Genomic DNA, 23,041 nt, shown 5'->3' on the forward strand with positions numbered 1-23,041 from the left:
AAGAACAAAAAAGAAAAGAATAATAAAAAGAAAAAAAAGGGGGGAAACCCCCCCCCAAGAAAGAGAAGTCAATATACTCTCTAACATTAAACTCAGCTTCTCATTATTTTTAAAATCTTAAACAATGTCTTTACCTGCTTCCGCATATAAATTCTATACCTCCCATCCTGCCTTTACCCGTGTCCGCATATATATTTTATCCTCATCCATTGCTCCTCTCATATTTACTCCACCCTCGTGTAGACTCTCCAGATAATCTTTCTTAACCTTGTATTCAAATAACAATTTATACAAAAATCAGCTTACATTCTGGATCAAGGTAATCTAATTGAACTTTCACTACCCTTCCATCTACCCCACGCCACCCGACTCCATTCATCCCAAACCACAATCCAAGAAAACTACGATCTCCGCTCTCCTCACCCCAAAGAATAGATCATGCGCAGTTTAAATTAAGATTCAAACAAGTCTTATATAAGTCCCATACAATATATGTCCAAATTCAGCACCGCTTCTTTCAGTCTCAATATCTCTTCATCGGTATACAGCTTTGTCACTTTATACCAGACAGGAGTCCTGAAATTTTATTAAAATTAAAAATTTAAGAAGTATTTTAAAGGCATAGCTGGATCTTTATTCTTTACTCTTCTGCCCTTCCGGAAGGGGAAAGCAACACCCTCCGCCTTGTAGCCACGTGTCCCGCTGCTTATCTTCTCCTTCTCCTTGTCTTTCTCCAAGTCCGGGTGAATCAGGAAGTCCCGCCTTCAGAGTTTTGTAGTAAAAATCTCGGGCTTCGCAAACAGAATTGAGATGATATTTTTGGTTCTCAAATGTGACTGTGATACCAGATGGCACTTCCCATTTATATTGTATCTGAGAATCTCTGAGTTTTTCAGTTAAGAAAGTGTAGTCTCTCCTTGCTCTTAATATTTGAGATGGTATTTCTTTAAAAACAATCAAGTCCTGTCCATCGATTCGCAGCCTGTTATTGTAGAACTTCTGTATTATCGCATTTCTGGATTCTCTTGTGGTGAAATATATAATTATGTCCCTCGGAAGCTGTCGTTGTTTTGCTACACACGAGTTCTGGCGATAAATTTTTTGAATCTGCCAATCAAAGTTAAATCCCGGACTTCCCACCGAACGTCTGAAAGCCTCAAAAAAGGTCTGTTTCAAATTCTCCTGTTCCTTTTCACGCAATCCTCTGACTCTTATTGCAAACGCAGTCTTATTGTAATTTATCATAACGAGTTGTTTTTGAGCATTTTCAACTTCCTGTTGTAACGTTTGAATTTTAGATGTCAAATTAGAATTAGCTTTTTCCAAAAGTTCCAATTTGTCCTCCATTTCAGAAACATAGTCTGTCATAACAGTCATAACTCTGATCATATCTTCCCTTGTTTGAGCAATCTTGGCGTCCAGTTTATCATATAAGTCCGATAAAAGTTGTTTAATTTCCTGTCTGAACTCTTTAAGGGTTTCAAAAAGAAATTCTTGCGTTAAGAGATCTCCAGTAGAGGGCGTGGGAGGCAAGGGCAGCGATTTTGTAACATTTTCTTGAGATGTATTATTAAGGAAACGCTTAGACTGCTTCGATTTGGGAGCCATTATAAAAAACGAACAAACAAACAAGCAAACAAACAAAGTCTCTGCTCCCCTCGGTTTTAAATGGGATACTATTTATAGACTTTTAACAGTTAATAAGGAGAAGTCTTCAGGAGAATAGAGCTGATTGAGAATGTTGAAGATTACTTTCAATCAAGATGTTCGGTAGCATTTATCCACTTCATAAAGACATTTAGAGGAAACCTCTACATATATTCTTGGGTATATCTACAAGATATTTCTTCCTTTAAATACAATTGTATTGGGATATATACCTAAAGGAAGCTGAGAAAGTATTTGGACAATTGTGTTGTCAGTTTTCAGCAATTATTTTTTTATTGAAGGCCCCATGAGCTTCAGAACTGGATTTGTAGCTGTGTCTCACCTTGCCCTGGAATATTCTTTTTCTAAAGTAAATCTAGAACACTCCTCAACAGAACCATTCTAGAATAAATGCTTTATAAGCATACTTTATTTTAATTTTTTTGAAGTGACAGGGATTCTAAAAAACTAATCATTGAGTTTGATTGCCTCAAGTATTACTATTCTTTCTTGTTCCTTCTGAGCAGAACAGCATTAAAGTTTGTTTTACAATAAGTTGTTATATTGGAGAATGACAAAAAGATTGCCGGATTACCTATATTTCTTGCAGCAATTCTCTGTGGATCAAATTTGACTAAACATTGTTTTGGCAATAAAAGAAGGGACTTCTCAATGCAATTGTCAGCACTACTTTTAGAACAAATGATTAAAATGTGCAATTCTTAAAAATAAAATTTAAAGTGAGCTTTCTCTTTATAAAGGGCTATAATAGTCTTTTCCTGAAATACATATCAAGAATAGTTTTAAATTTTAAATGGATTTACCACTTACTGATTCATTTTTAGGACTTATAGACTGTTCCAATCAACCAAAAATAAATATTCTCATGTTATATTTATTATCATCTTAGTTAAAATAAAGTGTATGTTAAACAATGGGTGTCCAATCAGTGCATTATGCTGTCTGGGTATATTGGTGAATTAAAAAAAATGTTTTTTTTTAATGGTAGAAAGTAAATAATATTTATTTTAAAAATATATTTTCACTTCTGTATTTTCAGTACATAAATTTGATTTCATAATGGACAATGCTTAATGGAAATGAAACTGAGAGATAAAATAATTTAATAAAAGTGAAAAATATTTATTCTGTGATATATCTTTTCAAATTATCCATGATAATCCCCTCTAAGCCAAATTTCATTTATGGAAGTGGTTTTAATATGAGATTCCTTAAAGATAATTGAATTTTTATTTATAATAATTGGAGCATATTATGTATTGTTATGTCCTATAAATTCTCCAATTGAATTTAGAAATACTAAAAACTTAAAATTATAATTTTTCTTTTATAATGCATGTAAATGCCTGTATAATATCTAATAATGATTCAGAGCCTGTATCTTCTTCAAAGAATCTTCTCAATGGTAATTTTAAAACTCAAACTCTTTTCATTATAATAATATTTCATGGGAATAAAGAAAAACAGAACAAATAAGTAAAAAAAGTCTTGCGATGATTGGAAACATTCTTTAATAGATGTAATTCCATAAAACAGATTCAGTGTTAGACTAAATTTATACACAAGTAAATTACAAAAGTGCCTAATTAATAGGCAGGTTTCAGAAAATGTGAATGGACCTGAGACTAGTTAACTTTGTAAAATAGATAATGAGAGAGTAAGAAAAATCAGATTAAGCTTTATCTTTACTTTACTTTATTGGCTGCATCAAAGCATATGATGATGTAAATATGCTGAAGATACTCAGCTGTATGTCTACCTGACCCATCAGAGCAGGGAGGCAGGGAATGTTGTGGGTCCCATCCCCAAAGGAGATACACCTAGTGGGACCCAAAATAAGTGGTGGCTCCCTCTCTCTTGAACATAATTCCCCCAGAGATTAGAATGGCCCCCACTCTAATACTTTTCCAGAAGGCACTGAAGATCTGGTTCTGCCAGCAGGCCTGGGGAACCCAGAGTGGGATGGAACCCATTTAATGAGTGATCTGTCACCAGTGCGGGGGATGGGAAGTGGGGGGTGATTTTGTTATATTGCACTATATTAATTTATTTGATTCTTTTTTTTAGTTTTTATTGTTTTAAATGTAGTTTTTATTCTGTAGGCTGTCTTGAGTCATCATGGCCGAATAGGCAGCAATATAAATTAAATAAATAAATCCTGCCAATGTAAACTATGTTATGGCTAATATAAATGTTTGAATAGTGATCCCCAACCTTTTTGGTTCTGCGGACTGGTGACAAAGGCTTCAGTGGTGGTGATGGTGGTGATGATGGTGGAAGTGGTTTCACATACACAACCTAAATCCCACATATGCACTAATGAAGCTTTGCATGATCATCCACTGTTTTAGTGGCCTGGTTCCCAATGGGCTGTGGCCCAGGGTACAAAAAGAGTGCTTGAACAGTTGAAGACAACTTTACAAGGAACCAAAAACTCATGAAAACAGGAATTTAGAGAATCTGAATGTTCCAATTTAGATCTTCTCCTGATTTTATTTTACATTCTTGACAAAATTCTAGTATCTCACAACACATTAGCCATTTGTGTTTGCTTAATATTTCTCAACTATAAAATGCTTTGTGTGCTGAAAGTTGCAAAGGAGTTTTGGAGCCCAACCTTGGTTTGTATCTATTCCATGTTATCAATATAGCATAGCCAGCATAATGATTTTTAAAATCAATATTAACTTTGACTTTATCATAGCACAAATATCCATGCCATCCAAACCTCTAGTCATACTCTTCTAACGCCAGAAGCCTTTTATTTCCTAGAAGTACCCAGCCTTTCACCCGAACCAAATAGCAAGCTGCAAAATACAATTTCAAATTAGTTAAAACCAATCCTTCTCTTTCCTATCCGTTCTGTAATACTTTATATTTAACTCAAACAAGGGACAAAGCAAGGTTCTTCTCTTTTTTCCTGTGTCTTTTATACTTTTGTCTCTAATGGCACTCCCTAGTTACTGGCAAGATCACAGCCAACATCTCCATATTTATAGCTAGTATCACAATCTATCTTTTATTACATGTATCTTTTGTTTTGTAAAATACTTCAGTTGTCTGCACTGTTTAATAATAAACAAAAATACATTTCCACTGAGGTCCACTTCATTTGTCTAATTAAATTGCTATTTATCCAAAAACACTTTCATTAAATAGTAATAGCAATAGCACTTAGACTTATATATTGCTTCACAGTGCTTTACAGCCCTCTCTAAGCAGTTTACAGAGTCAGCCTATTGCCCCCAGCAATCTGGGTCCTCATTTTACCCACCTCGGAAGGATGGAAGGCTGAGTCAACCTTGAGCCTGGTGAGATTTGAACTGCCGAACTGCAGCTACAAGTCAGCTGAGGTAACCTGCAGTACTGTACTCTAACCACTGTGCCACCTCAGCACAGTATTATGAAAATCATTTTGTTATCATTCAAAATAACAATCTTCTTTATCTATTTGCATATTTTATATCAATTTTTGTTAATCTGTTTGCTCAAAGTTCTTAAGTTTTTAAAAACTAGTTTTAATGTATTGATTTATAATCCCAAAAAGAATGATAACTCCCCAAGTACAATCTTATTCTGCCACAAAGGAGATGTCTCTCTAGTTGTAGATTAATTAGACCCAGATTAAGAAATGAGGTTTGGCTGAACTTTATGTCCATATAAGTTATTGTACTGTCAGGCCCAGCCAGAGGTGGGTTCCTACCAGTTCGCACATATTCAGTAGAACCGGTTCATCAAATCTACCAAACCGGTTAGAAGAGGTTCCACCAGTGGACCCAGAAAGCAGGCCACACTTACAGAAGAGGTTCCAAATTTCTTTGAAACCCACCACTGGTCCTTGGATATGATTATTCTACACTATCATGCTCATATTTATAAAACTCAGTGCCTATGTGAAAGGTAAGGATGACTACTGCGTTTGTGGTGCAATCAGAACATTGCGTGTGTTGAAGTTGTTTTAACGCAAACCAAAGATGCCTTTTAAAAAACAAGTTTACATCATATTCTTATGCATGGCAGTGCTGTGTGTGAGGTAATTTAAAGTGGTTCTGATAAGTGTTGTCGGCATCTTCATATCCGGTCACATGGGTGGCAAGCCACTCCCACAAAGGAGGCCACACCCACAGAGTAAGTTCGAACAATTTTTGAAACCCACCACTGGGCCCAGCTCAAGAATGACATAGAACAATCTAGCCACACTTCAGTTTTTTCTTTGCTCATACCATATAGATATTGCCAGATTTAAATCTATACTACTCTAACCCTAACAGATAAACCCTGGAAGATTCTAGGGAGTTACTCTCCTAAATCTCTTATCCTGGCTCTGATCCAGCACAGGGCTATGTTGTCTCTTGTCTTGGAATATGCTAGTTGGGAAACTACCACTTCATTGTGGCCCCTCATGCCACCTCTCTCTTAGCAGATAGAATCCATCATATCTATGGTTGTGAACCTATGGTAGATGCAATCCCTTGACTCACAACCATTGAGTCAATTGCAAAAAGTGTCATCCCTGAAGCTTTTTCATGAGAAACAGTTGTCTGGAGTGCAAGTGGGTGAACTCATGATCTCTCCTTTGTCCAGAGAGATTTTCAAGCCAGCATTCACACTCTGGCTTCTGTTTTTCACTGTATTATGAATTTCTACTCTTTCAGAGACCACAAGTTCAGGTTGACCCTCATCAGAAGCTCCAAAGAGAAGAATATTTTTGTAACAATAAAGATAATAATAATTAAAGTAATCGATTTTAAAGTAGCAATGTATGTATGGCTGCAAAAGCTTGACATTAAGCAAGAAAAGGACAAAGAAATAGCTGCTTTCAAATTAGATTTGGAGATGGTTAGTAATAGTGAAATATTGCTAGAAGAACCACTCAATTCCTCAGGCCTGAATAAAGAGTATTGGCTTCCTTGAGATAATTATCAGTCAACAAAAAATCTCAAAGGTTGAGTTCTGGAGCATAGGTGAGATAAAAAAAACAATAGAACACCTGTAGGAGATTGCTGGATGCAGGTAATGTTGATAAACATTTGTTTATGCAATCATTGGAAGTCAAGCTGAACCTGATGGCACCTAACTACTTAAAATAACTGTAGGCATTTCTTGTTTATAGGCTCAATCTTTCTTCTTTTTGTTTACATCATAGATAATAACTGTGATTATGTGTGCTCTGTATAATGGTCTTAGAAAATGGCACTACTGCAGGTATCAAGACCATTGCTTCTTTCTCTCCCTTGATTCATGAACCTGTAGCTGTATTTAACATAATTGACACCACAATCCTATTTCTGTCTCTTCAGATGTCAGTTCTACTGAGTTCAGTGAAATTTACACCCACATAAGTATATATAAGATTGTATTCTTAATCCTATGGTTGAATCATCACTCAGACAGAATCAGTAATACTTCTCATTATAGTTTTGCCTGTTTTTATTAAACTCCCATCACAAAAATAACTTGGTAATAAAACAACAAGGTTAAGTTCAATACTTTTGAAATATTACCAAATGATCTACATTAATTAATAGAATAAAATTATTTATCATATGATCTTTTCAGGAATGTAAGTGCACAGTATGTTGATAACTGTTTAATTTATTGTTAAGAGTATGAAAAGAAATTATGAAATTTAAATTGCATCCTGTGATCATTAGCATCTGAACAAATATGTTCGTCTTGGAGTTTTAAAAATGTAGAGATTAACAGAGATTAATATATTTGTCTTGAAGTATTAAAAAAAACCATAAATATTTATTTACATTGGACCGTCCATTCCTGAAAGGAGAAGATATTAAGCAGTCAGTACTTATTTGTTGTCAAAGAAAATAAAATGAATGTAATTTTCTTAGTTCTTCCCTAATAATATTGTCAGGGCCAAGCCCTAAAGGTGACACAGTGAGATTGTCTTGAGTCCATTTCTTTATTTGTTTACATCAATAGACAGACTGTTGCCAGATTAAATCCATAAACTTCTAATCTAACAAATATATCCTGGGAGGTTTCTAGGGCATGGTTACCTTAAACCTTTTCCTCCTCCTACTATCCAGTTCAGGACTGTCCAGTCTCTTGTCTGGGGCCCTTTGTGAAGTACCCGTGGTTCGCCCATTAGGCCAATGTTGAGAAAAGACACGGACACGAACTTTCTCGGGATGAGGCGACCCAGATTGGGGTCTGGGAGCCCCTTTTATTGAGATAGGACAAAGGCAGGAGGAGCAATCAGCATGTGATTTAAGACAGCCTATCAAACTACAATTGCTAATCTACTGCTCAGGGAAGTTCTGTCTATATATGGTCAAATCCTGGGCGTCGTTGGGTAAGGCACATCTAGAGTGAACTATCAGGATGTTATGTCTTTTAGGAGTTTGTTTTTCCCTGTGTGGTTCAGCGTGGCTGCACATGCCCTGTTATGCACTGGGCCATGGGTGACCGCCACACCTACACAAGGAGTTATATGACAACAGCCCTTCTTTGGAATGTGCTGCCTAACCTAAGCCTAACCCTAATCCTGGGAAGCTGTGTTGTTACTGTTGATATCCCCCCATTTCTTCTTCAACTCCACATACCATCACAATCTGTATTTTTGAAAAAAAACAACCTCCAAGGATATCATTGCTAGACTACAGCTAGCATGAATTTCTGTGTTTCTCCAGCACGGAGGAGACTACAACTTAAATTGTAGGTATGTGGGCTGGCAATAATCCTGGTATTAAACACAGAACATTTTCACACATAGAATTTGACCAATGGTGGGTTCCGAATCCTGTTGCAACTGGTAGCAATAGCAGTTAGACTTATATACCGCTTCATAGGGCTTTCAGCAGTTTACAGAGTTAGCATATTCCCCCCACAGTCTGGGTCCTCATTTCACCCACCTCGGAAGGATGTAAGGCTGAGTCAACCTTGAGCTGGTGAGATTTGAACCACCGAACTGCAGATAGCAGTCAGCTGAAGTGGCCTGCAGTACTGCACCCTAACCACTGCACCACCTTGGCTCCTTCAAGTATGGTGCAATGGGGCTGGGTGTCCACAACATGAACGTACACTCGCACAGTACACACATGCGTACTTACTGCCCACGATGCTCTGTGATGCCTCCGTGATGCTCCAGCTGCTTGGCGGAGCATCGCGTAGGCACGGTACACTCCGTGTGCAGAAGCCCCGAACAGCTCAAATACAGGTAAGGAGTGTGGGTGGGCGGGCCCTCCAGAGCACCATACTGGAACAGTACCTGGTGCTCTCAGCAGGCACTGGTCCGCCCGTACCGGTTGTATCCCACCACTGAACTTGATCCACCTTGTTGTTTTTATTTAGTTCATTATGGGTCATCAAATCAGTGTTAACTCTTAGATTGACTTTCTCCCAATCTTCCAATGGTTACAGTAATGCTCGATTACCCCAATAACTGTTGTAATTGACTCCATCTATGGTATCTTTCTGCTGGTTTGTCATGTAAGTGAGGCCACCACGCAAATGTTTCATTTCCTCACTGAGAGTGCCTTCAAGAGCTGGCAAAATGCCATGGCCCTTTGGTGGGACAATGTGTTGGTTTCTCTCCAACTGTTGCAAAACTTCTCTTAAAGTTTCTTCTGTGTGTAGGAATTGAGATTTGTGGAGTTACCTGCCTTTCCCTTGCAAATCAACCTGTATAATGAGGTCCCCCAAGAGTGTAACTATTTCTAATTGGCACATCCCTTTCAAGTGGTATCTTCTACATACCTTAACGAAAACCATTTCTGAATGAAAATCATATAGGAGTGTACTACTATATATTAAGAAACAGTCTTTCATTTGCCCAAGATAATGCAGTATATGAATTAACCCAACATTTTACCCAGGTTTCAAATTTATGAATGTGATTGGAAGAGGATATAGCCTTCATTTCTAAAGCTTCTTCTGTTCCCCTTTCTCCTTCTTGTCTCTTTTATATATTCAATATTATCCTTTCTTCTAATACACAATTTGTCCTGTGTAAAAATATCCTCTGGATGACTACTCCATTTTCTAACTTCATAAAACTTTAAAAATGTTTTTCTTGTCTGCATCAATTTAAGGATCCTTGATCCTTTTTGTAAGGGAAATCAAAAATCTCTAGGAGGTGTTCATTCAGGACTACTATGGACTCAATCCATTTGACGGAACAGAATTACCGCTGTTCAATTCAAAAGTTGCTCAAATGAACCAGTTAAATTCCTCTTTAAGTTAATGGTGCAGACAAAGCCCTGTTTCTGTCATGACTCTATCTCATTATATTTGATGGTAATTATTAAAAGGTAAAAGTACCAATAAATGGTGACATTAAACAAATCACACTAAAGAACAAATATAGTTGTTATACTCTTTCTGGAGAATGGGATGACCCCTGCTTTAGAGTTAGTGATAGGGGTATCAGACCTGGAAGGCAATAATCTGAACAACCTCTAGATCATTGTTGGCAAACCTTTTCAGCACCTTCTCAGTGCACATGCATGTGCTGGGAAGATGACCTTCTATTTTTTAGTGCATGCATGCGCACTGGCCAGCTGGTCTTTGCTCACACATGCGTACCAGAAACTGGAAGACCAGGTGGTGTGTGCCAGAAACCAGAAGATCATCTTTCCGGAGCATGCATGCACACTGGGTGTCTGCTCTTCCAGTTCCGGCGCTCCCATGAGTGTGAAGACCACCTGGCTGGTGTGCCAGAACCAGGAAGATCAATGGGCAACAGCTCATGTGCCCAGAGAGATGGCTCTGGGTGCCACTTCTGGCACAGTTGCCATAGGTTCACCATCACGGTTCTAGATGGTGGCAACAGTTGTGGGTTTCTGTATTTCTTTGCTGGCCTCTAATGACTGTCTGTTCTCTGAGCTCCGATCAGGTAGTCCTAAACCATGGCAGTCTTTGAGTAAGCTCACTTACAAAACTTCTACTTAGGTAAACCAAGCTGGTCAGTTCACTCTTTGCCACATCCTTAAGACTAATAGGATGCTCCTTATCACCTAGTTCAACTTTGCCTATTTTTTGGTAAGGGATTATTCTTTGTAAGAAAGACAAGATTACAGTGACCCTTTTGGGGATCAGAAATACAGGTAGTCCTCAACTTACAACAGCTCATTTAGTGACCGAAGTTATAATGGCATTACAAAATGTGACTTCTGACAATTTTTCACACTTATGACCATTGCAGCATCCCTATGGTCACATTATTTACATTTAGATAACTGTTTCATCTTTATGACGGTTGCAGTGTCCCAGTGTCCCAGGGTCACACGATCAGCTTTGATGACTTTCAAAGCAAAGTCAATGGGGAAGCCAGATTCACTTAACATCAGTGTTAGTAATTTAACAATTGCAGTGATTCACTTAACAAATGTGGCAAATAAAATGTGGCAAAACCCACTTAACAAATTTCTCACTTAGCAACATAAAACATACCGCTGTGGTTATAAGTTGAGGACTACCTGTGTTTAGGTAAACAAATTGATGTAGAGATTGTTGCTTTGCTTTGCAATAAAGCAGTTTTTTTTCTCTGTAGAGATTCTCAATCATCTAGGTCATGTTTGTACCAAAGGTTCTTTTTCCAAAAGCAACAAGACTTTGGGGGTTTTTATCTTTGAAAACATTTTTCTTCCTATTCAAGAAGCTTCAGTTCTTTGAAGAACTAAATAAGCTTTTTGGATGAGAAGCAAAACTTTCAAAAAAAAAAAAAAACCAAGAAAATCCAGTTGCCTTTTGCACAAAGCACTTTTAGAATTTCCACTTCCTTCTTAATTTGGAAGTTAAGGGCAGAGGAAGCTTGGCACATTGTCAATCTTTGGTTTGGTTAAGGTTGCTCTTTTTTATTTTATGAGGAATAAATGTTAATGTTCTGGTCTTTCTTATCTAATCCATGGCAGCCCTATTGAATTACATTCCTTTTTAGTTAGAAAAATGACTGCATTCTCATCCATAATTTAAGTGTCTTGCAGTTATATCTAGATTACAGAGTAACCCACTTCTTCGGGAATGTGAATGGCATAAAGAAGATTCCCATTCAATAGACATTTTCTCAGAAGTTGATTCTGTTGATTCCCAAATGTTTTGTTCCAAGAAAATAATTTTAGAATTGCATTCAAACTCTATGGAGTGTTGGAAATGCTGATGGCATTGACATCCATGGTTTAGTGCAGAGATGGTATTCAGCAGGTTCTGACCAGTTCTGGAGAACCGGTAGTGGAAATTTTGAGTAGTTCGGAGAACTGGTAAATACCACCTCTGACTGGCCCTGCCCCCATCTATTCTCTGCCTCAGCTGATTGGGAGTAAATGGGGATTTTGCAGTATCCTTCCCCTATCACGCCCACCAAGCCATGCCATACACACAGGACCAGTAGTAAAAAAATTTGAATCCCACACTGGTTTAGTGTATCTAATTCTGATTAGGAGCAAACTCCAGTTCTAGGCATCATTACTTGGGGATCATTCATGACTAAAAATAAATTCTATTCAAGAAGCATGGAATGAACTGAAGGCAACTGCACAAATGCATCAAAACAGGGCCAAAATGATACTGCTTTGAGAGACAGTGTGTGCCTACAGGAGTGCTTTCCCTAAAAAAATAAGTTTTTTTAATAAAATTATTTAGTTCATTTTAAAAAAATCCATGAGCTTCAACTACATACAGAAGTGTCGTCCCCCCCCCAGTTCCTTGGTGGGATTTGACTATGTAATGGCAACATGTAGAAATAATGCATTCCCAATTCATTTTTTTCTTGCCTGGAGAAATTGCAGCAGGCAAAATCACCAGTGTGCAAAGGTGCAGGTTGTTGTTGTTTTACCAATTCCCAAAGAAATCCAAATGGAAGAAAATGTTCTTAGACTTTCTAAACTAAGAAATAGCCTGGGTTTACTGAAGTTGCCCTGCTTCTGATATTAAAATATTGTTTAACTTACAGGTAGCGTTAACCTCCCCATCAACTAGTAGTGTTTAGCCAGTTTAAATAGAAAAATCTATAAAAGATCGATGACAAGGGAAAAACCTACTTTTGGTTGTGAAGAAGGATACATGACAACCCACGGTGGATTGGAAGACATACACGTCTATACATGGTATTTATTCAAGTGTGCTCATTGACTGGCTATAAACTGAGGATGTCAATCCTGTTCCTTCTCCTTCTGATCCTATTGGTCGTAGTGTAGTCCTCTTCTAAATTGCATCCAGGATGCATCTTATAGCCTCAGAATCCAAACAGTTAAATGGGCAGGCAATGCAATAGATTGTGATTAATGGGTCCAATTCAGCTCTTCCTGTCTTTCCTATCTCCCTGCCTGTAAACATAGGAGGCAACCATAATGATTTTCCTGGGGTGAAAAATCAAAGAACATATGCAGCGAGGCACTAATGACTTGGGCATCTTGTCACGGTATTGATAGTCAAACCCCACCAAGGAACTGGGGGGGGGGGGGGACTTCTGTATGTAGTTGAGATTTTTAAGGGAAGAGAAGTCCCTTCCTCTTCTAGCTGGTATCCTAACTTACTAGTGTTTCATCTGTTGTGCCTTTGCTGGAAGATCAAGCAATCAGAGTCTTCTTAATGTAGATACTGATGCAGGGCTTCATAAGTCCATCTTGAATTGCACTGAGAAGCTTCCTGGCAGCTTGTGAAGCAAGGATGTTACAAGAGCACACCAAAGTGTACCCATTGCTCTCATCCCTCCACCTTCTGGGTTAGCTATTATTTCCACGTGGGCCTCAAGTGCAACCTCAGCTAGTCCACATTGCAATAACTCACCTGCAACATGACCAAGGCATAAGTAACCATAAACTAGTATTGAAAATTGACACTAGGAGTTGGAAGATGGAATCAATCACCTTCAACTACTGACATTGCCTTCCCTTTGAGCACCCTATCCTTGGAGTCCCCCTATCACCCATCCTGATGGCATTGCCTGCTCTTACTTCTCATCTTATTCCAGCCATGCCCCATTCCCTCCTCTCCTCCTTCCTGGCCAAGCGATCCACTGATACCCCTTAAAACCCATTGCTACCTCCAGCTCTTCCTGCTTTTAGACACCCGACCACCCTGGAATGCTGCCATGTGGCCTGGGCATCCAACCACACTAACAGCTCCTATCCAACCACTAGCAAAAGGTAGCACAAGATCAACCCAAAATGATCCCTTGCTGCACCTCCAATCGCTCACTCCAATCCCAAATCTACCTATGCCATAGAGTTCTTTGGTGAAAAGTTTATTCTTTTTTCTGTCTTGCTTTCTATCAAGCCAGGGAGGCTCCCAGATAACCCTAGTTCACAGATAGGTTGCGTCCTCCTGGTTTTGCCTCAATTCCACTCTTGTCCTCCCTGAAGCACTGTTATTTATTTTATTTTATTTATTTACTTAGTTTGTCAAGCATGTACGAGATAACAGGTGTAAGTATAAATGGGGACATGAACACAGGAAATGGGTACGAATAAACGGGGACAACAGGACAGGGAGGGTGGGCATGCTGCTGCACTTATGCACGACTCCTTTAAGACCTCTTAGGAATTGACCACTCTGTTGCTGAAGTCGAATTTTCTCAGATTCTCAGTTCCCAGATGAATCCCACAAGAGAACAATCTTCTGTCCAGAAGGTACTTCTCACCCCCCCACCCCTCCCAAGAGGCAGCTGCCACTCTCCAAAGGCACCAGGTCTGTGAAGGACCGGATTTTGCAGACTCATTCAATTTGACCCAAAACCGCCCTGACAGTTTTCAGTTCAAAGGACCCTTCTCTTGAAAAACCTCTCCTTTCGAGATGCCCTCCCTCCCGCTCAAGGCTTGCCCTTCTCCCAGCTGACTTGGCTCTCTCTAGTTGTCCTCTCCAGCTTCTGACCGGCAAGGCTCTTGGGCTAACTCCTAGAATTACCAGGGTGACTCCGTTGACTTCCTCTCTATCTCTTACCCCTCCCTCCAAAAAAGGGGGCCCGGGACGCGAGGTGGGATGCCAGTGGCTCACTCCGGGGTCTAGACTTGGATGGAAGGGACATGGGAGGGTTGACGTCCTTTCTCGTGTAAGTCTTTTCCTTCTTTTCCCTCCTCCTGGATGGTTACACGGCGATTTCTTGGGTTTTCTGGTGCCGCCCCTTCCCAAGTAATAGCTGTGATTTATGGGGGACACACAAGCGGGGGCGGAGGGAGCGCGGAAGGGGGGGAGGTAACGGACGGTGGCGGCGGCAGCAGCAGCTCCCGTGATTAATCAGTAAAATTCGCCTCCTCTGGCATCGTTCGCCGCCGCTCTTCCTGACTGCCCCTCTTTGCGTGATGTAAGATCAGACGCTCTCTTGCATCGCGGAGTCGAGGCACACCAGCTGCTCCGCTCACAGCCACCTCGGCAGCCGGCTGAAAGCAAGCGAGGCGGCCAGCGGACGGACGGACGGAACGAGGGACTGGGGGGGACGGGGAGGGGGAGCCGAGGCTCCCGGAGCAGAATTTCCCGGGCAGGTTTGCCAATCCCGTCGCCGTCCCGCAAAGGGGCTAGCTTCTGCGCGACTTCCCGGAGGGCGCCGCCGACCGGCGATTCCAGCGGACGCCAAGTGGCCGAGCGCTCCAGCCATGCCCGCGTGTCTCCTTTTCGCCTGCCGCTTCGCCCTCCTTTCGGGATTATTTCCGATCGCTCCGATCCTGGAGGTGGGAGCCGAGCCAGGTAAGTCAGGCGTTCGGGTCCAACGCGCTCCGCGTCCCATTTTTTAAATTATTATTATTATTAATTATTATTGGCTAGGTCTCAAACTTAGGGCCAACTCTTGCAAGCTCCGCCTGTGATGGTGAAGTGCTTGTCTTCGCTCGCCGGGGTTCGAAGAATCTCCGTTGGGGCTGGGATCGGCTGGGGAAGAAGCCCGATCCTGCCTGCCCCGTCGAGCCAGCGAAATCCGCTCCTCTTGCCAGCAGCGGTGCCGACTTCGCTGTGCCTCTGCAGAGGGTGGCGTGTTGCCTTTCCGCGAGGCTCGGCTCCCTTCCCATGCTCCACCTTTTGAAAACCTGCAACTTTTCTTCTTCTTCTTCTTCTTCTTCTTCTTCTTCTTCTTCTTCTTCTTCTTCTTCTTCTTCTTCTTCTTCTTCTTCTTCTTCTTCTTCTTCTTCCTGTCTTCTGCCCCCCCACACACACACATTAACACCCCCCCCCCAGTAGTATGAAGGGAACTGCCATTCCCCCCTTCTTCCTTACTGCCTTCTTCCTTACCTCCCTTCTAGGGTTTTTTTTTGGGGGGAGGGGGAGGTAGAGAGGACCCGCAGGCGCCGCTCTGTGCTGCGAAAGTGACCGTGGGCTACAAACTTCGCTCGCTTCTTCTTGCTTGGCTTGGCTGACCAAGCCTTTCCAGAACCGGGCTGAAATCTGAAGTCAAGCGAAGCTTGAGATGGGAATCACACGCGATTCCTCCTCCCTCGCCCCCCCCCGCCCCCCAATCTCGGTCCTCCACAGGCTTCCTTGGTAATAAATGCTGCGGGACTTAAACCACCATCTGTTGGCGATAAACAGTCTGTTATCCTGAACATAAGAGAGGATCCTAAAGAATGAAGTAATCCCTGGAGATTACTTGTGAAATTTACTTCCACATCAAGACGGTTTCGAATTGCAATCCTCCACGGGACTTCTCTTGAGATGGGATCTCTTCTGGGTGGGTTGTCCTAGGGTTAGATGCTACCCATGCTTACTTGGAATTTAAGTCTTATTTGTGGGATTTACTCTAAAGTAAGAGCGCTTTTAGCTGAAGCACCATCCTATGTCTTCTCAAAAGTCATCCTTCTTGGCTTGGATAAGACTTATCCCCCGGGGTTAAACACTGTAACCTAAGCAGACTTGAATGTGCCTGGCTGTTGCAAATATCCAGATTTCCTTTTGGGTGAATTTATTTGGGTTCAGTTTTTAACAGGGGGGGGGGGATCCCAACCCGAATCCAAGATGGGGCGTGATCCTTTAAAAAATATTTATTGTGGAATATGATGGTTAAAATCTCTAAACTGTAGTCACATTCTGGTTGGTGCTCCCCTCAGAAAGGAAAACACTAAGAATTTAATTATAATTCCCACACCTCAGTGATTAAACAGAACAAGCTATGCTAGGAAAACTTGAGTCTTCTGGAATCCTCTGATTAGAATGAGCTATAGTGCTACCAAGATGATGGGGCAAATTATCTCTAGATGCACTTCAGGCTGCAGGAAGCCTCTAAAGTCTGGAGAATGATACAGAATTGTGCTGTCAGAGCAATGCTAGGTAAGCAGGCTTGGCTCCTCCATCATAGGACAGCGGTTTTGCATTGATATAAGGTTATAGATTTATTATTGGGCAACAAATAATAGGCAGGAATGGTGTGGGTAATGTATCTCCCTAATATTATTGGCAGTGATACACATGTGAAACTGTTATACTAAGGTTTAGTGTCGGTGCATGTTCTCCGGCAGTATAATTTTGCAGCTATTGACACTTCACTGCTTTGAAAAGAGCTTCTAAAATATGCTTTCTTCGGCTTTTCTTTTTATCTCACTCTTATCTATTGATATTCATTTAAATAGTCTGGTGTTCAGGCAAGGCTACATTAAACTCTCCAGCAACATTAAAAACAAAACAAAACCCACAAGCTTTTCTTCTCTTCTTTCTTTTGTAAAAAGGCCCCTAGAATCTAGCCTTTATGAAATTGACAATATAAACATCTAGATGCCTGCTCAAAAGCAACTTCCATTAAGTTCAATGGGCTTGGTCCCCAGTAAGTAGACATCCGATTATAATCTTTGGCTGCCTTTTACTAGTTTGCTAAACATACAACCTTTCCCGTTGGCTGCATATTTAAGAGAATAACTCCCATTGATTCCAGTGGGACATTCTTGGAAATTGTTTGGATCTAAGTTTCATTAAAATGGCAGCAAAGGGATGTTTGGCAGGTCTGTTTGAATTGTATTACCTGATCAACAAAGCAGTTTTCAGCTGGATAACAGCCCCCCTCTCCCCCCCCCGCTTGATATCTGACAAACAGGCAAAAATATATATGAGAAAAATATCCCTGTTGCAGCATGGTGCGTGTATCCCTGCATTTCGCACGCCAGAATTCCCACATGTTGCATGTCTGCTCATTATGTTGCTTTCAAAAGTGACAACTACTGTGAAAGAAGTCCAACACATGGGTTCATGTAGATGTTCCTGCATAAAGCATCGATTCTAAAAAACATGTTTTTTCCATGTAAATAGGCTCAAAATCCAGTGAGATGTCCTACTTTTGGATCATGCCTTACTATCTTCCAAATCTGAGACACAAATGACTTACAAATAAATGGAGGATAAAACTGTGGTCAGGATATCAGCATATTGCCTATTTCACTAGTTTGTGGATCACACTAATTCCTGGCATCAATTGTTTTATTGCTCACTGAAGAAAAGTACTTGGTTTAAACGAAGGTTATTTTTCTGTGTTTTGTGTTATGTGCCTAAAATTTATTATCTAATTATCTAATTTATTAAAGAGAAATGAGTTAGATTCATTCATTCCTTTGTTTATGTATTGTAGCTTGAAACACACATCAAAGTAAGATATGTACTTTCCCCCTTTATTGGTACTAAATTCAGAAAGATTAGTGATTTTCCCAACTCAAATGGTATACCTTTTTTCAGATTAAATGTGAAGCAAAGCACAAACTTGAATAGTTGTTCAAGGTGTGAAAACCGCAAACCAAATAAGGGCAAGAATACAATAAATATTATGATCTATAGCTGACAAGAGGAGAAAAAAAAATCTAGATTCTTATTGAATCTTATTGTTGTATGGGAAATTATACTCGCATTGGGGAATCTTTCTATTGCTCTCTTTTTGCTCTCTACAAGCTTGATAGCAAAGTGTTTGCTGTCTGTTTAAAAATAATTTGAAGAAATACAAATGGCTTTAGATATGCTGTTCAGGGCCCTTGTTTCTCCTGTAATTGAACTACTGAACCTGTTAGATCAATTTCCCAGCTGGTTATAAAAAATTAAATAGGTGTTGCACACTACGAGTGACAAGAACAAAATCATTGCTTGGCAGAGTCTCAAAAAAGTGAAAAATAATGCTTTAGCCTTGGGAAAGATTTGAGTTGAGAAGTGTTTGAAAGAAGATAAAGGAAGGACTATGAGGTAAGTCGTTGAAAATCCTGGCTTCTTCGTTATCTGTATGAATTTTCTTCCCTAGATACTTCATCCTGAGCCAATTGGGGCTCTTCGATGTGTCATTCTTTCCAGCATGCATTCTAGAACTTTACAAACTTTGATCAAAACTGAATTCTTGCAATTACCATTACATTTGCTGTAGAAATGATATTTACAATGATCCCTAGAAACCAAGGTGGCTGCCTCCACTTGGTATGGAGATTGACAGGTACCAGTTTATTTAGAAAGTCCAGAGAATGCTTTCTGGTTTGGTTTGGTGTGCTTCCCCCCCCCCCCCACCCTCAGTTCCATGCCTTGTAACATTCTAGGATTATGAACTAAAAATACTATGTCAATAGTATAAGTTTGAATCAATCCACTGTGAAAATGCAACGTCCTGTATGTTATATTCACCAAATCTTATTCACCTAGAACCGACAACCTCATCATACCGCTATGGCATATCAGATCAGAGAGAAGCTCAATGATTTTATTTTAGAAAGACCTGGAGGTTGTGTTTAAATGTGTTGGCTATTCCAAACTTTAAAGAAATGCATCAGAATATGGGAACCTTTAGGAAGAGACATTTTTCCATCAGATAAAATGGGGGACATATCACTAAGATCACCTAAAGCAATTGGGGGGGGGGAACCCTTCTAAATTACAGTTTAATGCTAGTTTTCTGTTATAAGTTGCACCATACCTTTACAAAAATACAATTGCAGGTTGCATTTGAAAATGTCTTGTAGATCATATAATGGAAACACTTGTAAAAGATGAATGAGTAGATTGGTACCATGGGAAAGAGGATGAGGAAAACATCTACCAGAAGGTTATTTTTGTAATGTTGGATGCACAATTTATTTTCTTGACATGATTTCTTATGGAAAACAACATTTTGTTAAATGCCAAGGGAATTATCTTGATAGAGAGATATAGGTATTGGCGTTCGAAATCGCAGGATAATACTAAAATTAACTTTCAGGAGGAATTGCTTGAACTTCAGGATGGTGCCTTTTTCCCCCCAAATGACAACACATCCCCATTTGTACAGGGGTACAAAGTAGCATCTATGACATAATGTATACATTACGTTAAAGCAAACATTGTTTTTAAAAAGTTGAATTTTTATAACAAGGCTTTTCTCAAAATATTTGCAGAAGGTCATTTTGGAATACCAATAGCTGAGAGATGCCAACTTTCCTTTAATGTTTATATTTCGGAATGGCACTTTGAGATCCAAATCCAGCCAGCTATGGGTGGATGATGTCATGGAATATGCTTAGAAATAGAAGCTGCAAATTGGCAGTTTGTGTATTGCTAAGCTGCTTATGTAATTTTACAGTTTTTTGCATTTTTGGTACAATTTCAATTGCAAAGAAAAAAACTTCCGCACTTCAAGGCTTAATGGGCTAAACCATGGGTCATACTTGCCTCTGATGAGCGGAGAATGAAGCCTGGTGTAGCTTCAGATTTTCTGAATCCTCCTTACATGTAATCTTATTACAGATTCCAGGATCCTCCCATTGTGCAAACAATATTTACGAAATGTATACATAGTGAAGTCTGTTTTAAACCCAGATCAGATTGATCTCTATTTGAAAAAAAATAAAAGGATTCTTTCTGGTTAGATACAGTGCTCAAAGACAGTGACTTGCTTGTTTTTTCCGACAGAGACCTGTTTGTGGCTGTGTATTTTTTAACCAACGAAGTTCACAGCCGACATCAACCTTGCAAAGAGCATATTGGTATTTATGAGAAGTATTACATTGTCAGACATGAAAGCACACTGTGCAGTGGATCAGACAGATGTTACACCAGCAAGATGTCCTTGCTGTCTAAGCTCTTTCATATATTGTTGACTTAACAAAGGTTTCATACAAAGCTAGTTTGATTTTACCTAAGGAAGATGCCGTGAATAAAAACTATTTTTTTGCCTCCTGTATCCAATGGCCAACCATATGTCACTTTTGAAGACTTGCATCTGAAAGGACTGATCGTTTTATCTGCTAACTATATGTAAGTAAAAGCTGGAGCAACTTAAAACAGAAAGAATCTGTTTATCAGACAGTGAATGTGAACTGAAAAGGAATTACTTTGCACTGATGAACTAAAGATTTAATAACTGAACTGTTATTCTTTTAATCCTTATTTTAGAACTTTCTTTTTTGGGGGGGTCGTATCTCTCTTTGGCTTGCAAAGGGTCTTACTGAGTATGTTTTTAGGCTTTGCTTTAATCTTATTATTAATACTTTAGAAGTAGAAGCAGAACATTTAGGGGGGAAAACCCTAGCTCTACTGTGCTGTTTTTCACATGAAACTCCTCCTTGTCGATCTGATAAAAAGCATTCTCAGCGGTTGTAAGATGAAAAGTTCAAATAAAGCTCTTCTAGGATATCAAGAGAGAGTTTTTCACTCTCATCTTTGCAAATCTCCCCATTCCTTCTTAAATATATATTAAATACATGGAAGAAGATTTACAGAGGAAAGACGTGGAAGGACATGGTAATGTTACCGGCTTTGATTCTTTACAAAAATATTATATATGGGCAGCAGATTTCCCTCTATTAAAGACTTCTATTTTCTTTTCCAGCTTCAAGTTAAACATTCTAGAATGAATGCCAAATCTCATTTTTCCCCCCATTGGTTGTTGTACATGGATGCATCGTGGGAGAAAAGCATGGGAGAAGGGCTTTATACTGGCAGATTACATGAGCATCTCGGCGTTGTATACAATGAATAATAAATAATTGTCCTACCCATGGTCCCTCAAAAACGTTCAAGATGGGAGCACATGGTTGTTCTCTTATTCTGTTTACCTAGATGGCCTAGACTTACAACACTTCATTTAGTGTCCATTCAAAGTTGTAAAGGCATTGAAAAAAGTGACTTATGACTTTTTTCACGCTTACGACTATTACAGCATCCCCGTGATCAGAATTTAGAATTGCTTGGCAACTGGCATGTATTTGTGACAGTTGCAGTATCTTGGGGCCATGTGATCACCCTTTGTGATCATCTGACAAGCAAAGGGAGCCAGATTCATTTAACAACCAGGTTAGTAATTTAACAATGTAGTCATTCATTTAATAACCATGGCAATAAAGGTTGTAAACTGGGACAAAAATCACTTAACTGCTGTCATGCTTAAGGATGGAAATTTTGGATTGAATTTTGGTCGTACATGAGGACTACTTGTACAGCAGTGTTGTGTACATGTTTGACTAAAAGACTATCCCCCAATTAAACAATATCTGTGTAGATTTAAAGTGTGATCATTCAAGAGTTGTGTGATTTTTCCATTAGCATCTTTAAGTATCCTCTATCATTGTCCTTTTTACTGTTAAATCAGCCCCGTGAAGGTTGAAAAACTATGGAAGAGGAACTAAGATACTAAGATTTTGCCTAAGTTCAGCTTCCTGCTTATTACATCACAACTGAAAATGTCTACATGTGCCAAGAAAAGTATAAAGTTTAGGAAAGAGGCAAAATATAGCAATACAGACCAGCCAATTTTTTTCCTTGCTTGTACAGTATTACCTGCATTCTGTTTCACATTTCTCAGTCTGAGAGTCCAGAAATCAAAACTGGTCAAGTAAATGCTTAGCAAAATTAGAACAGGGAGATGGGAATCAGAGAACCCTTTGAGAAATGAAGAATGTCAAAAAGCTCTCCACAAAGTTCAAAGCTTCTCAGAATCTGGGTTATCAAACATGCATCTCCGTACTTAAGGAAATGCACTGAGTTTTATTCCATTTTATTGTGCATTCAAGTCACTCCTGATTGCAGGTAATTGCTTAGACAAGTTCCTGCAGTTTTCTGGCAAGATTGTCAGAAGCGCTTTGCCACTGCCTCATTTCTAGAGCTGAAGGGAAGTGACTGGCTTTTTATTGAGGATGCGACTAGAACTCATAGTCTCCTGGTTTCCTGCCTAGCGCCTTAAACCGCTACACCAAACTGGTTGGTCATAGAGAATATACTTAAGGGATGGGTGAGAAGGATGACACTACTGCTGAAAAGATTCAGCATTTGAGTTGACAAATGCACTATGTCAGAGGTGGATTGCAAGTCCTGGCGCTACAGGTTTATTCATGCTCACCTGTGTGTGCAACACTTCTGCATATCCGCAGAAGCATCCAGGTGGGCAGGCGGAGCCTTCCGCCACTGCCACTACTGGTTTGCCTGATCCGGGCCAAACTGGAAGCAACCCACCTCTGCATTATGTGGATTTCAAACAATTTTGCATGAATCTAAATTCACCCCATTTTGA

At 39.7% G+C, this 23,041-nt stretch overlaps 1 protein-coding gene across 1 annotated transcript in view; it reads left to right on the top strand.

Annotated features, from left to right (window-relative positions):
- Positions 1–14,914: 14,914 nt before the first annotated feature.
- The window catches only part of LRP1B (LDL receptor related protein 1B), a 939,689-nt gene continuing 931,562 nt past the window's right edge, over positions 14,915–23,041 (top strand). The window contains exon 1 of the mRNA XM_087710921.1: positions 14,915–15,306. Within this exon, the coding sequence (XP_087567047.1) occupies positions 15,216–15,306 (91 nt within the window). The 5' untranslated portion in view covers positions 14,915–15,215. The remainder of the gene's footprint in view (positions 15,307–23,041) is intronic.

The sequence above is a fragment of the Thamnophis sirtalis genome, unplaced genomic scaffold (assembly GCF_051295495.1).
Source record: "Thamnophis sirtalis isolate CommonGarterSnake01/CBP01778 unplaced genomic scaffold, rThaSir2_p1.2 scaffold_1, whole genome shotgun sequence".
NCBI lineage: Eukaryota > Metazoa > Chordata > Lepidosauria > Squamata > Natricidae > Thamnophis > Thamnophis sirtalis.